The sequence below is a fragment of the Tenrec ecaudatus genome, chromosome 4, assembly GCF_050624435.1.
Source record: "Tenrec ecaudatus isolate mTenEca1 chromosome 4, mTenEca1.hap1, whole genome shotgun sequence".
Lineage (NCBI taxonomy): Eukaryota > Metazoa > Chordata > Mammalia > Afrosoricida > Tenrecidae > Tenrec > Tenrec ecaudatus.
Genome location: NC_134533.1, coordinates 20,746,493 through 20,763,191, shown reverse-complemented (window position 1 = coordinate 20,763,191; position 16,699 = coordinate 20,746,493). Strand labels below are relative to the sequence as shown.

The window sequence follows — 16,699 nt, the reverse complement described above, 5'->3', positions numbered from 1 at the left end:
ATGATGTCCCTCACTGACCCATGGCCCTGCAGGGGACAACACCAGAGACAAAGTGTGGGCATTGCACCTGACCTGATCCCACCACACCGAGGCAAAGCACTGAGGGGGTGCAGAGGAACAGCAAGGGAATGGAGCGGCAAGGTCCCCAGGGAATGCTGATAGTGAACTTTGGGGCAAGGGTGTGGAGCCCCAACAGAGTGGACTGGAAAACACTCCTAAAGGTCAACAAACGATCCTTGAACTACAAGCTTTTCATTCTTTCTTGTTGCATTTTGTTCTGTTCTTTGTCAGTGGTTTGTTGTTGTTGTTGTTTTGCTGTATACTGTTGCTTGGTTTTGATCTGTCTTGTTTTTGTGCATGTTATTATCTCTGCAGGTCTGTCTAAATAAGATAGGCTGAATGAGCTATCTGGAGGAAAAACAACGGGACAGACAATTCCGGGGGGTGGGGGGGAAGAATGGGATAGGGGGAGGTAGGTGGTAAGGAAGTGGTATTAACAAACCCAGGGACAAGGGAACAACAAGTGATCCAAATTGGTGGTGAGGTGGGTGTGGCAGGCCTGGTAGGGAAGGATCAAGGGTAATATAATGAAGTGGTATAGCTGAAACCCAGGTGGGGACAGAGCATGATAGTGGGAAAGGAGGAAAGTCAAGGGAAATAGAGGAAAGAGCTAGGAGGCAAAGGGCATTTATAGAGATCTAGACAAAGACATGTACATATGCAACTATATATATGAGGATGAGAAAATAGATCTATGTGCCTATATTTATAGGTTTAAGATTAAGGTGGCGGAGGACACTGGGCCTCTACTCAAGCACTCCCTCAATGCATGAATATTTTCTTCTATTAAATTGGCATTCTGTGATTCTCACCCTCCCGACACAACCCCTGAAGACAAAGCGGGTGAACAGGCAAATGTGGTGAAGAAAGCTGGTGGTGCCCGGCTATCAAAAGATATAGTGTCTGGGGTCTTAAAGGACTGAAGATAAACAAGGGGCCATCTAGCTCAGAAGCAACAAAGCCCACATGAAAGAAGCGCACCAGCCTGAGCGATCACAAGGTGTCGAAGGGATCAAGTATAAGGCATCATCAGAAAAAAAAAAATCTTACCATAGTGAATGAAGAGGGAAGTGCAGAGAGGAGACCCAAAGCCCATTTGTCGGCCGCAAGAGATCCCCCTTTTAGAGGGGTCCAGGGGAGGAGATGAGTCAGTCAGGGTGTGATGCAACACCGATGAAGAATACAGCTTTCCTCCAGTTCCTAAATGCTTCCTCTCCCCCAACTATCATGATCCGAATTCTACCTTGCAAGTCTAGATAGAGCAGAGGGTGTACACTGGTGCAGATAGGAGCTGGAGACACAGGGAATCCAGGGAGGATGATACCTTCAGGACCAGGGGTGTGAGGGGCAATACTGGGATAGTAGAGGGTGAGTGGGTTGGAAAGGGGGAACCGATTACAAGGATCTACATGTGACCTCCTCCCTGGGGGACGGACAACAGAAAAGGTGGTGAGGGGTGACGTGGGACAGGGAAAGATATGACAAAATAATAATTTCTAAATTATTAAGGGCTCTTGAGGAAGGGGGGAGCGGGGAGGGAGGGAAAAAAAAGAGGACCTAATGCAAAGGGCTTAAGTGGAGAGCAAATGCTTTAAAATTGATGGAGCAAAGAATGTACAGATGTGCTTCACACAATTTATATATATATATTGATAAGAGTTGTATGAGTCCCTAAGAAAATGTTTTTTAAAAAAAGAAATGTCTAGAAAATAATGATGGCAATATATCTACCGATGTGCCTGATACAATTGATGTATGGATTGTTATAAGAGCTGGAAAAGAGCCCTCAATAAAATGTTCTTTTTGTATGAAAAAAAAGTCTTCAAAAACAAAAAAGATCGAAGATACATTGCATTCAGTAAATTTGATGCGTAAGACTTCTTTAGAGTATTGAAAAGCAAGGATGTTTCTTTGAGGATTAGGTGTATCTTATTCAACACATGGTATTTTTAATTACCTCCTATTCTTGTGAAAGTTGGGCATTGAATTAGGAAGAGAGAGGAAGATGAGCATATTTAATTGGAAAGTGCAGTGAGTAAGAGGAAGCACTCAACAAGATGGATTGGCACAGTGATTTCAAAACTGGGCCCGGCTCCAGCATACGAACATTTGAGAATGCACCATGAGCAAGCAGTGTTTTGTTCTGTTGTGCAAACTCTCGTTATTGATCCGAACTGACTCAATGGCAACTAACCAGGACATTTAGATTGGAAGTTTGACCTAGTTATCTCAGGACTGCAATGTGTCAGGGACGCTGTGCTTCTGTCATAGTTAGGTACCAGAGTGGTTCTAAGTTTTCTGGTAAAAAAATGATTCAGCCAAGAGTCGGCGTGCAGCAAAAAATAGAAAAAAAAATTTGTTGAAAGTAAAAGGACAGAGATGCCACAAAATAAATGTTTAGTACACTTGACACAAATTCACGTGGACAGCTGAGGAGAGAGATCGGTGTGTCCTGACTGCATAATGGTTTTCCATTTGTCAACTTTTATCTTGCCTTAACCCTTGAGTTAGCTTCTTTATTGCTTTTTGGCGGTTCAATTTCTGGATGTTATTGGTTTAGGTGCTTTAGGGTTGTTTTGCTCATTTTGTTAGGCTGGGTCATCCAGAGAAACAAAAGCAGCAACATTTATTTTTTTAAACCATTTTATTGGGGGCTTATATAGTTGTTATCACAATCCATACATACATCTATTTTGTCAAGCACATTTGTGCATTTGTTGCCATCATCATCCTCAAAATACTGACTTTCTACTTGAGCCCTGAATATCAACTCCTCATTTTCCCCCTCCCTCCCCCCTCCTCCATGAAACCTTGGTAATTTATTCTCTATTATTATTTTGTCATATCTTACACTGTCCGACATCTCCCTTCACCCACTTTTCTGTTGTCTATCCCCCAGGGAGGAGGTTATATGTAGATCCTTGTAATCGGGTCCCCCTTTCTATGCCACCCTCCTTCTACCCTCTAGGTATTGCCACTCCCACCACTGGTTGTGAAGGGGTCATCTGTCCTGGATTCCTTGTGTTTCCAGTTCCTATGTGTACCAAGGTACATACTGTGGTCTAGCCAGATTTGTAAGTTATAATTGGGATCATGATAGTGGAGAGAGGAAGCATTTAAGATGTAGAATGTTGTATGTTTCATCGTTGTTACCCAACACCTTGGCTTGCTCCTCTCATCCCCGCGAACCTTGAGTAAGGGGATATCTAATTTCCTACAGATGGGATTTGAGTCTCCACTCTGCACTTACCCTCATTTACAATAATATGACTTTTTTTGATGCCGGGTAACTGATCTGTTGGACACTTCATGGTCACACAGGCTAGTGTGCTCCTTCCTTGTGGGCTTTGTTACTTTTGAGCTAGATGACCACTTGTTTATCTTTAAGCCATAAAGTCCTCAGACGCTATATCCTTTATAGCCAGGCACCATCAGCTTTCTTCACCACATTTGCGTATGCACACATTTGTCTTCAGTGATCATGTCAGGAAGGTGTGCATCATGGAATGCCAATTAAATAGAACAAAGTATTCATGCATTGAGGAAGTACTTGAGTTGAGGTCCAATGTCCATCTGCTGCCTTAATACTAAACCCATAAGTATATGTACATATATCTATTTTCCCAACATATTATATAAATAAATTTAAGTATGTACATGCCTATATTTAGACCTCTATAAATATGCGTTGCCTCCTCGTTGTTTATTGTATTTCCTTTTACTTTTCTCTTGTCCCACGATCATGCTCAGCCTTCATTTGAGTTTCAGTAATTTCCTGCGGTTACATTGCCCTTACTAGACCTCTCACACCCTTCTGTCCACTAATTTTGGATCACTTGTTGCTCCCTTGTTCCTGGGTTGCTAAGCACCACCTCCTTAACCCCACCTTCCCACCTCCCATGTCCGCCTGGAATGATCGGTCCTGTTGTTTTCTCCTCCAGACTGTTCAATCAGCCTATCTTATCTAGCTAGATCTGCAGAAATAATACTATACACCCAAAAAACAAGGCATAGCAAGACAAAACAACAAAAGAGAACACAACAATGACAACAAAAGAAAATCAATGAGCCATAAAAGAATAAATTAATTAAAAGAAAAGGAAAAAGAAAAATTTTAAAAGGAAAGAAAAACCTGTGAATACATCAACGTCTGATTTTTGACCTCTAGGCCTGTCCTCCCTTCAAGTCCAATGGGGTACCACACTATGGCTCCACAGTCTATCCATTGCACTCCCTCGAGAGATCACTGCTCTGTCTCCCGGTGCTCTGCTGCATGCATTTATTGTTTTGCCTCTCTGCTGCAAGCTCATTTCGGGCCAATCCCGACATTGAGTCTACAGTGTTGTCCCCTGTAGGGCCATAGGTCAGCAAGGGACATCGTATTTTATAGAGGGATCAGCCATATGGTCCACTCTGTGCATTGGTTTTTTTGGATCAGGGATATCATTCTCCTGTCCTGGTGGCCCAGGATGCGCTCCACTTTCTCTTCCTTCCCATTCATTTGCTCCCATGTGCTCTGATCAGTCATATCCCTCTCCTCTAAGCTGCAGCTTTAGTGCCATCTCTAAAGTAAATTCTTCTGGGGGAGGGGCAGTTGTCCAAGTAGCTGGTATGGGGGCCGAGTCTTCAGGCCCCTCCATTGGCTGCCCTTTCCATGCTGGCTTGCTGCATTCACATCCCAGAACACTGGATTTAAATCTGGTTTCTTTTTCCCCATGTAGACCGAAGCAATACCTTCCCCTTGGGTGGGTCAGTGCCCTATTCCCAGCCACACATCTCTTTATTTCCCCCTTTCCTCCCTCCCCCCACTTCTTTTTAGTTGGCTACCACATGTACCCCTGGATTTAGTCTGGCCCCTGCCATGCTACCTGGACCTCACCCCTAGAGTGTTTGTATACAGTAGCTTTTTCGTTCTGTCCCTTTTGCATTTTTCTTTTCTTTCCCCTTCTTTATATATATATATACTCAACTCAGCGAACTCATGTTGTAATTTTCCTTTTGTGCTTGGCTTACTTCATTCAGCATAATTTCCACAAGTTATTCCCATGTGCTGATATGCTTCATGCTTTCATCACTGCTTTTTAACGATGCCTAGTTCTCCATTATGTGTATGTGCCACAGTTTTTTAATCCATTTGTCTGTTGATGGAAATTTAGGGGTTTTTTTTCCCCAACTGCTTGCAATTGTGAACTGTGCCGCAATGAATATTGGAGCACAGATATCTGGCCGTGGTTTGTTACTTGCCTCTTCTGGGTATATGCCCAGTAGGGGGATTGCTGGGTCATATGGTAGCTCAATTTTTATCTGTTTTAGAAATTGCCAAATCGATCTCCACAGTGGCTGCACATACCTACATGCCCACCAGCAGTGGATAAGAATTCCTATCTCACCACAGCCCCTCCAACACTTGTTGTTTTTGACTTTATCTTTGAGGGTGTTAGCTGGTATCTCATAGTTGTCTTAATTTGCATTTCTCTTATGGCTAAAGACCAGAAACATTTTCTCATATGTTTATTCACCATTTGGGTTTCCTGGCCCTGAGAAACTTCTGTTCAGGTCCTTTGCCCACCTCCTCAGTGAGCAATTAGATATTTTTTTCCTTTTTTGGAAGCTAGCAGAGTATTGTAGATTTTAGTAATAAGGCCTTTGTCTGATGGGTCATTGCTAGCGACGTTCTCCCGCTCCGTGGACTCTCTTATTACTCTCTTGGTGAATTTTTTTTTATAAAATGAGTATCTTATCTTCAGTATATCTCATTTGTCAATTTGTGTCTCCTCTGTGTTTGTGTACTTCCCTATTTCTGATGGTTTATGTATTCCCTATGCCAAAGTTCTCAAGTTGGCCCCAATTCCCTCCTTGATGGCCATAATGGTTTGGAGTTTAACTTCAAGGCCTGTGATCTACCTTGAGTTGATTCTTGTGCATGGAGTGAGATAGGGGTCTTGCTTCATTTTTCTGCACATTAGTATCCATTTTTTTCAGCATCACTTGTTAAACGGGGCATCTGCCTTCCATTGGATTTTTTTGGACCCTTATCATAGATCAGTTGTCCATATGCTGATGATTTTATTTCTGGGTTTATTTTCCATTGGTCTGAGTGTCTGTCATTGTACCAATACCATGTGGTTTTGACAACTGTGGCTACATAATATGTGCTAAAATCAGGTAAAGCAAGCCCTCCCACTATGCCCTTCTTGAGGAGTACTTTGCTAATGCTGGCTTCTTCCTTCTCCATATGAAGTTGGTAATCATTTTTTTCCATGTCTTTGAAGAAAGATGAGGGTAATTGTATTGCATTAAACTTATATAGTGCCTTGGGTAGAACTGACATCTTTGGGTAGAACTGACTATATGGAGTCTTCCAATCCACGAGCATGGGGTATTCTTCTACTTGTTGGGGTCCCTCTTGGATTTGTATAATAGTGTTCTTTAGTTTTCCTCATATATATATTTTTTGTTCTTTTAGTCAGTTATATCCCTCGATATTTCAATTTGTGTTTGGCTATTGTGAAGTGTACCACCTTTTTGATTTCCTCTTCTGTGGTCTTATCCAGTGTGTATAAGATTCTGATGGACTTCTGTTTGTTGATCTTGTATTCTGCCAGTACCCCAAACCCCTCTATTGCTTCCAGTACTCCCCTTGTGGAGCTTTTGGGATTTTCCATATAAAAAATCTTATCATCTGCAAATAACGATAGTTTCACCTTTTCCTTCCCCAGACTAATACCTTTGATGTCTTTTCTTTGCCTTCTGCTGTTAGCTAAAACCTCCAGCGCAGTATTAAATAAGAGTGGGGACAAGAGACATGCTTGTCTGGTCACTTTTTCAGTGGGATTGTGTTTGTGTTTTCTCCATTGCCAGCACATTGGCTGTTGGTTTTTCATATGTAGCTTGTATTGTCTTGAGGGACTTGTCTTCCATTCCTATCTTCTTAAATGTCTTATACATGAATTGATGTTGGATGTTGTTGAATGCTTTTTTTGCATCTATCAATATTATCATGTGGTTTTTATAATTTTTCATGTCAATGTGGCGAATCAAACTAGTGGTCTTTGATATGTTGAACCATCCCTACATCCCTGGTATGATTCCCACTTTGTCATGGTGAATTATTTCTTTTATATACTTTTGTATTCTATTTGTAAATATTTTGTTAAGGATTTTTGCATCGATGTTCATTAGGGATATTGATCTGTATTTCTAGATTCTTGTGGGATCCTTGCCCAGTTTTGGTATCAGTTATACTAGCTTCATAGAAGGAGTTCAAGAGTTTGCCATCTTTTTCTGGAAAAGTTTGCCATCTATGTTCTGGAACAGTTTGTGTAGGATTGGTGTTAGTTCTTCCCTAAATGCTTAGTAGAATACTCCTGTAAAGCCGTCTGGCCCTGGGTTTTTTTGTTGCTAATCCCGTTATAACCTTGTCTATTTCTTCTATTGTTATGGACTGTTCAGAATCTTGACATCTCTTGAGGATAGTCTAGGGAGAGATTGTTTTTCCAAGAATTTTTTCTTGTCTTCCAAGTTGTTGAATTCATTGGAGTACAATTCTTTGTAGACTTTGTTATCCTTTTGATTTCATTAGGGTCTGTTGTAATGTTCCCGCTTTCTTCCTCCATTCCTGCTATTAGAATTCGTTCTCTCCTTTCTTTGGTTAGGTTTTCCAGCGATCTGTTGATCTTTAGATCTCTAGCCTCCTTGTTGAGTTTCTTTCCCTGTGATCTATCTTTCACAGAGAGTGATGTATTGAAGTCACCCATTATAAATATTGAAATTGTGATCTCTTTTTTCATCTTTTGGAGTGATTGTTTTGTTGATGTATGTGTTAGACAGGGTTCTATAGAGAGACAAAACTAGATGGCTGGTAATTTATGTATATATTTATAAAGATAGATAACACAAGAAATGAACTGTTAAATTTTATACAGATAGGTAGATGTATAATACAAGAAATGAACAGTTAAATTATAAAGCATTACAAATGGCTCAGTGCAACTCACTCCCCTCAAACACTAGCAATCCTTTAAGTCTTGAGGGCTGCCAGTTCATCCTCTGTAGAGAGAGCTGGGCTGTATATATACAGGCAACAAACAGCAAGGCAGGTCAAAAATTGTCAGTCCCCAGCTCCAGAGATGTGCATTCCAATCGTGTGGGTTTAAAGGTACCTCAACTTACTGTGACACAGTCTACCGGCTAGGCGTCCCACAGGTAGTGTAGCCTCTTAATTGAGACACAGAACAAGCAAGGCAGTCACACACTGGTCTGATGATCAAAGAGCGAGAGACAAGAAAGGTGATGCTCACGGAGCCATTTATCTCTCCTCCCTTCAACTAATCACACTTGTGTTTATTGACCAGGCTGGCACAATAAACTATCTCAACGTATTCAGTGGGTCCCTCATTCGGGGAATATATGTTTACAATGCTTAGTGGATCTTTGTCTACTGTTCTGTTGAGCATTATATAGTGTCCTTTCTTATCTCTTTTTCTGGTTTGCACTTTGAGATCAATTTTATCTGAGATTAAGATTTTACCCAGCCGCATTTTTGGAATTGCTCTTTGCTTTGTATGCCTTTCTGCAGCCTTTGATTCTTAGCCTATTTTTGTCTATAGTCCTAAGGAGGGTCTCCTGTAGGCAGCAGATTGATGGGTTGTGTTTTCTAAGCCAGTCAGCTATACTCAGTCTTTTAATGCCTGAGTTCAGGTCATTGTTTCAGGGTTATTACCTCCATCTGTGGGTTCTGTGATGTCATCTTATACCTTATGTGCTGGGTGATTTCCTACCTTCCTTTCTTATTAATGTGTTGTGCATGTGTGTGTGTGTGTGTGTGTGTGTGTGTGTGTGTGTGTGTATCACTCTTAACTTCTTTCCATCCTTAAACCAATGCTATTTTGGGGTCTGTTTTTTGTTTGTTGCCCTCTGGGTGAGGTTGTTCTATGTAGTGGTCTCTTATCTGTTTGCTGAGTGTTCTTCTTCTGCCCCTTGTGGGTTGGCAAAGATCTTTTGTAGGGCTGGGTTTCCATGTATCCCATAATGCATAAGCAGCCAATCTTATGGAAAGGATAGGCAAAGGATCCCTAACTAATGCTAAATTGACTCCATTCACTGACACCTTGTGAACAACAGAATGAAACAGGTCCTGATCTTGCTGGCAGGTGTGAGTTCTTTGTTTTGGTTATTGTGGCAATCCATCTAGACACTTAGATCACCCTTGTTCAATTATTATTCATCAAGAATGGTGTTTTATTCTAGCAATTAATTCCTTCTGGCACCATGATTACATGCCTTGGAGTTCTAACTGCAAAGTCAGCAATTCAAAACCACCAGCTGCTCTGTAAGTGAAAGACAGGACTTTCTTTCTAGTAAATAATCAATGTCTCAAAATCTCAGGGGGGCAGTTCTGTGCTGTTCTATTGATTGCAGTGAGTCAAAATTAACTTATTAGCAGTGAGTTTAGTTTTGTTTGGTTGGCTTTGCTTTCTGATATGTCCAAGAGCTTTTGGATACAAATTAGGCTAATAATCCCACAGTCAGTTGTTTGAATCTATCAGCCATTCCACAGAAGAAAGATGAGGCTTTCTGGTCTTGTGAAGATGTACAGCCCCAGAAACCAACAGGAGAAGTTCTGCTCTTTCTTTTGCTGTTGTTATGAGTCGGAATTGACACCATGGCAGTGTGTGTTTTTATTAGTACCAAGAAAATAATGACATAGCCAAAGCATGCAAATCAAATTGTGTCCTGTTGTGATTCGCAAAGTTTCATTGGCTGACTTTCAGAAATAGTTTCTTCTTTCTAGTTTAGTCTAGCAGCTAAGCAGAAGCTGGTCAACCTTGGGTTAAATGAGTATCTCAAAGATATAGGGAACATAGTTAAGAAAAAAATAATCCTGCAGTCCTTCCGTATCTATTTAACCTCCAGTCATTCCGTATCTATTTAACCCTTTCATTTTGTGGCAAATGATGCTTCAAAATTGTAGCTTCTCAAAATTTCCAGATAAATTGATTTGCCATTTTTCTGTTTCTTACTCTGATGGCTGTACCTTTCTCTATTCTGGGAAGTCAGTTACCTACCACTGTGCTTTGAAAATGCATGAAACTCTTTCAGCAACTGAAAAATGTGAGATATTTTAGAAACAGAAATATGTATATATATATATATATATATATATATATATGTCATTAAAAACTAATGCATACTTTTCTTTGCTATTATTTTAATGAGAATACAGGAGTGATAGTAAATCACAATGTTGGTGGATTGCTCACCACATTGAACAAAAAATTCTGCCGTATTTTTAAATATGTATTTATGATTTTCTTTAATAAGAAGACTTAAAATAATAAAAATCAGAGTATGGTTTCATCATCTAGATGATGCCACTTACATGAAAATATAGAATAATGCATCAGCTTCAAATATTCAGTAATTCATACATACATTTTGAACATAAAGACATATTTAAATGCATAAAATATAAAATAAATATAATGGTGTCTTTCCCATCATTTTGAAAAGGATAATCACTTCATTTAAGAAAATCATATTTTCCAGTTACAGGTAGTATCTCTGGGTGACCCAAGTGTTTAAGGTTTAAGTGCTCAACACTTAATGAAAAGAAAGTCTTTTGGAAGAAAAAGGAAATCTACTTCTTAAAGGTCACAGTTATTGGATCTCCAATGGAGCAAAGTTCTCTTCTGCAAAACATGGGGTTGCAATGAATCAGAATTTACTTAAGAGAAGCTTTAATTTTTAAGGCATGAAAACACCACACACACATGCACACACACACGCACACACTGCTGTGTTCTTAGGTGCTATCCAGTTGGTTCCCGACCGATTGACAGAACTAAACACCACATGGTCCTGTGTCATCCACATGATTTTTAAAATATAAATATATGCAACAATTTTCACTGGTGCTCAGCCTCTCAGCCAGGTAGGCTGTTGACTTCTGTCTTGTTCCATGGGTCAGGAAAATTGTCATCCTGCCTTATGATCTTGGCACTGCTTCTCAGCTTTGCCCCAAGGCTTAGTTCAGGGTCTTCTTCTTGATCTCATGGTTACCATGTGGCAAGATCTCTGGTGTCTTTGCTGTCTCCTCCACTGCAGGTGGAAAACTTGCAGGTTCTTGACTATGCTTTTTTGATGATCATGGGGTTTTTTGGTTCCTGCTTCTGAAGTGACAGTCTTATACCTAAAGCAATGGCAAAATCAACTAATCACCTGTGTGAGTGTTTCACATGCCCTATTGGCATGGTCCCACCCAATCACTTGGTGGGAGTCCCCAAAGACTGGCATAGATGAACCATATTTGAATTGAAAATTTCACTCCATTCCAAAAAATTATGACATGAAAATAAGACCCTTACTCTAAACACAGGTATGTTGGTAACCTAGTGGTAAGAATGCTTGCTTGCTAAACAAGAAGGTCAGCAGTTTGAATACACCCACTAGTAGGTGGGAGAAAGATGTGGCAATCTGCAACTATAAATATTTACAGAATGGAAATTAATATAGGACTGTTCCATTCTCTCTTACAAAGTTGTCATGGGATGGATTTGACTTGACAGTGGTGGAAATGTAATGATGGTATTAAAAATCAAACTTATAAAAGCTTTCCAAAGATTAAGCTTATAGGAAATAGAGTAAAGAATTAGGAGGCAGAGGACACTTCAGATGTCTAAATATGTACATATGTAAATATATTTTATATAACAATAAGGAAATAGATCTATGTACTTTTATTTATATGTTAAGTATTAAGATTACAGATGGACATTGGGTCTCAATTCAAGTACTCTGTCAATGCAAGAGCACGTTGTTGTAATAATCCAGCATTCTGTGATACTCATGTTCCTGACATGATTTCTGATGACAAAGTGAGTGCATAAGTAAATGGGAAGAAGAAAGCTGGTGGTGCCTAGCTATCAAAAGATGTAGCATCTGGAGTCTTAAAGTCTTGAAGAGAAACAAGCAGGCATCAAGCTGAGAAGCATCAAAACCCACATGGCAGAAGGACAGCAACCTGTGTGATCATGAGGTGTTGACAGGATCAGGTACCAGGCAACAAAGGACAAAAAAATCATATCATTGTGAATGAAGGGGTGTGCTAAGTGGAGATCCAAAGCCCATGTATAGGCAATTGGACATCCCCTTACAAAACGGTTGTAGGGAGGAAATGAGCCAGTCAGGGTTCAGTATAGCACCAATAAAACATACAACGTTCCTCTAGTTCTTTAATATTTTCTCCCCCCCACCAACTATCATGACCTCAATTCTAATTTACTAAAGGAACAGCATTTTTATAAAAGAATACTGTGATATACCCTATGAAAATGCATATGCATAGGGTCATCATTGGAATTGCAGGATGGTAAGTAATCTCCGGCTGGAGAAAGTGCAGAAGCCATGAGAGAAGACAGCAGGAGAGGTTGAAGGCCATATCAGACTGAAAGTGAGACAGTTCTTCCACATGACTTCATATATCAGTGATGCTGCTTTCCTTGACCCATTTCTTCCGCTCTGCATCTAGGTCTGGGAAATTATCAATAGGGAAAAATTTAGAGGCTCTGAGGAGCCCTTGTGGCATGAAAAGGACACAAGATGAGTGACATTCCCTTCTGTAAGGGTTCACGCTCTCAGAGACACTGTGGGCCACTCTCTTCTGTCCTACAGTGAGTGTGCGTTAGAGTCAGCTCGCTGACATTGGATTTGTTTCACTGTGCTTAGGCTTTCTTTGTATCTGCTTTAAGATCAGAGAGTTACCTGTGAGAAGGTCAGAACACACCCCAGATATTTCCAAGGAACATCTAATTCAAATAGACATTCTATTTTTCTCTACCCAAATATAATATTTGCCCAGATACATTTAATTGTACTAAAAATTACATAGACATCATTTTATCTAAAATTACAGATTTATTTTATTTTGTACTCTGATCATTTCATTATAAATTTGAAGCACATTCTCATTTATGTTCCACAAGGACCATTGGACACACCTGCTTCAAGGCTTGGGGCTATACCAGAAGACAGCAAAGGCCTTGGACTTTAGGCTTCTTCATTTGAGTCAAGCACATAGAAACCCAGTAAAAGAAGCACATAGGCTTGTTCAGGAGCCCTGGGGGCACAGTGGAGTAAGCCTGAGCTGCTGTTGGTAACTGCACAGAAAATTAGTAGCCTATACCCGTCATTTCTAGGGAGAAAGATGAGGCTGTCTGCTCCTGTAAAAGTTCTTAAAGGCACTAAACCATTATTATGGACAGAAGACTAGTGATATGTGGTAGAGATATGCTTAGAAATACATGGTGGGAATGATCCATTTGAGCATCAAGGGCATTGATTTCTTATATGTTACTTTGTTACTGTTGAGAATATGGGTACACAGTCAACCACATACTGATTCCAGAATTTTGCATGCATACACTGTTCTAGTCTTTAAATCAGGCAACCAGTCTCATTCTGCTTTCCTAAGTGTTCTTCCACGACACTCCTAATCCCAGTGGACCCAAAATTTCTGGTGCACTCTTTCCAGTTGCTGTTCTTAATTTGGTTCCATATAGAGAATTCAATGACTTATTAACATTTGTCATAAAGTTAATATTGTGCTCTTCACAAGGACTTTTCCTTCACAAATAGGGAGATGAAAGATGATACCTAAGGAGAAATGCATTCTATTTTAAGGAACTTTAAAAATAATCATAAATATTCTTGTTTATCTTTGCATCAGAACTATTTCTAAAATGCATTTACATCCAACATTCTTTATTTATTTTAATATCCAAAAGTAACAGTGAGAAATAATTAGTTTACAATATTGTGCAAAAATGTCTCTGATTCACAAACATGAAAATATACAATCATAAAACAGTGATAAATAGAAATGAAAATTTAATAAACCAACTTCAATTGACCTACAGGTGTCAAAATAGATTGCTTTTAAATGTATTTTTTTTAAATGTATTTTTAAAAGATTGAGTGATTACAGAGAATTGGATGCCCTAATTAATGGATTGTACTGTTTGCCTGCTGTGACTAATAAAATACTACTTATCAAAGAAAATAGAGTCAGAATTATGATTTATTGTTCATGGCCAGCAATGGCAGAATTGAGGTTTCAGGAAAAGAGTGAGTCAAGGTGATGTCACATTGGTCCATAATGATCTTACTTATTCTGCCACTGTACTTGACTCTGACATAAAATGCTAGACATTTATAGTGTCAACAATGAAAACAATTGCAATTTTACATTGATTGACTATTGTAAAACAATACAAACAATTATATTCGATGTTTGTCCAGATTTAATTCTATTATTGAATATGTCATCATATCCTCATGTCATCATTTGCTCTCCGAGGCAATTTTGATACGCCATAGCTTTTTCATGGCATTCTTTACTTCCGCATTCCGTAAGGTGTAGATGAGGGGGTTGAGAAAAGGTGTGCCAATGGTATAAAACACTGCCACCATTTTGTCCACAGGAAAAGTGGTTGATGGACGTGCATATATGAATATACAAGGACCAAAGAATAAGATGACCACAGTGATGTGAGAGGTGAGGGTGGAGAGGGCTTTCTTCCTCCCTTCCGCACTGTGATTTCGCAGGGAGTGCAGGATGACAATGTATGACATCATCAGAAGAAAGAAACTGCTTGTGCAAATGACCCCACTGTTGGTCACTAATTGGAGGTTGATCACATAAGTGTCCATACAGGCAAGTTTCAACAAGGGCTGCAAATCACAACAATAATGATCAATCAAATTGGGTCCACAGAAGGGCAGTTTCAAGGCCAGGATAATCTGAGCAATAGAATGTACACAAGAGCCTATCCAGGCAACAATAATTAAGATGATGCAGACCTGTCTTCTCATGATGACTGGGTAACGCAGAGGCTTACAGATGGCCACATAACGATCAGCAGCCATGAGGACAAGGACAAAGATCTCCATGGCACCAAATAAATGCAGTGTAAAGACTTGTGTCATGCATTCATTGTACGATATGACTTTCTTTGCAGACAGAGCATCTGCGAGTAGTCTCGGGGCGGTGGAAGTTGAAAAGCAGGTATCAGACAAGGATAAATAAAATAGAAAGAAATACATGGGACTCCCTAGAGATCGACTGAACTTGATGGTCACAATAATGAGCAAATTTCCCACCACAGTTCCAGTGTAGAAAATTGAGAATATTATGAACACAATTTTCTGCTTCATAGGATCCTGGGCCAATCCTAACAGTATGAACTCAGTAACACTCTTATTTTGATGCATTGTTTCAGTAGACGTGGGGAAGCAGATGTTAGGAATAATTTATCTGAAATGAGAAATTAAGTAGTTTGTAAAATGAATACTGCATTTGGAGATCAAATGCCTCTGGGTGATCATATAAGTTCTACTTACCTGTGAACAATTGAATCTGTTTCTTTGTTTTTATGAACAATGTAAATTACAAAACCCTTATATATTAACATTGTTGCTTAAAGTTTTAATAGGAAAATGATGAAATTATAAGTGTTCATTAAAAATTATTAACATAAATGTAAAGGGTTTGCTATCAGTGGATAGTTCACTGAGCTAAATATTTACCTTCAGTTTTCAGCGAGCATTTATCAGAATTAGCCTGTTGCACAAAGAGTGAGAGAGATAGATCGAGAGAGAGATTGTGAATGTGACATACTTTAAAATGTGTACATAATGGTTAAAATGAATAGTCCAGTTATAGAATTTTATCATGCCACATTAACAAAAGTGACATTTTTCTCCCAATTCATGACTTTGGGGACTCCTTGAAAATAGTTTCTTAAGAAACATGATAGCCCTTAGGCTACAGTTAAGAAAAAGGAGAAGAACATCAACCATATATCTGAACATCTTTTCAAAATTTCAAGTTCACAGCTTACACAGTAAGGATCTATACAAGAGCTCAAGAAGTTCCAAATCATAGTGGAAAATTTTCTATGTAGTTTTTGTTGTGTGTGTTTATGCTTTTCTTAAATCTTAATTTTAAATAACAGAAGTCGAATGAAAAGCTAATTTCTGCTATTCTTGTACATCTATCTAAATGCCTGGTCCAGGTCATGGTGTTTCAATATCTTTTCTTTTTAAATCAATACAGAAGAAAAAAATGATATATTTATTTATTTATAAAATGAATAAATAGATAAGTTTTTATTTTTAATTAATAATGTTTGATGTGATATTTTTCTATTTAAAGAATTAAACATTTAAAAATATATTGATTTCATCATATAACAAGACAAAATAAAAATACCAGCCAGATTTTGTTTTTAAATACAAGTTAATTTTTTAAATGAATTAAAATTAGCATATAGTGCTTGCATAGGCATAGAGTACTACCATCTCATATTATTTTTATAAGTTTAATTTAGTGATGTAGGTCGATGACATGTATTTTCAGTTCATATCCAAAAAGTGATGTGAATGAGCGTGTCTTACCACATATGACTACTGGAGTCCTGGCAGCACAGTGGCTATGCTTTGGTCTAACAGTAATGTCTACAGTTCAAAACCACCAGTCAGTCTCAGAAACTCACAGGGTAGTTATACACTGTCCTATAAGATTGCTCGATTTGGCACAAACTCAGTGAGGATTCTGTTTTTTAAAAAATATCACTCATTA

At 39.0% G+C, this 16,699-nt stretch overlaps 1 protein-coding gene across 1 annotated transcript; it reads right to left on the bottom strand.

Moving 5' to 3' along the window:
• Nucleotides 1–14,400: 14,400 nt before the first annotated feature.
• On the bottom strand, nucleotides 14,401–15,330 carry LOC142446500 (olfactory receptor 4C11-like). Its single transcript, XM_075548249.1, has one exon. The coding sequence runs from the start codon at nucleotides 15,328–15,330 to the stop codon at nucleotides 14,401–14,403; it is 930 nt and encodes a 309-aa protein (XP_075404364.1).
• Between the last annotated feature and the right edge of the window lie 1,369 nt (nucleotides 15,331–16,699).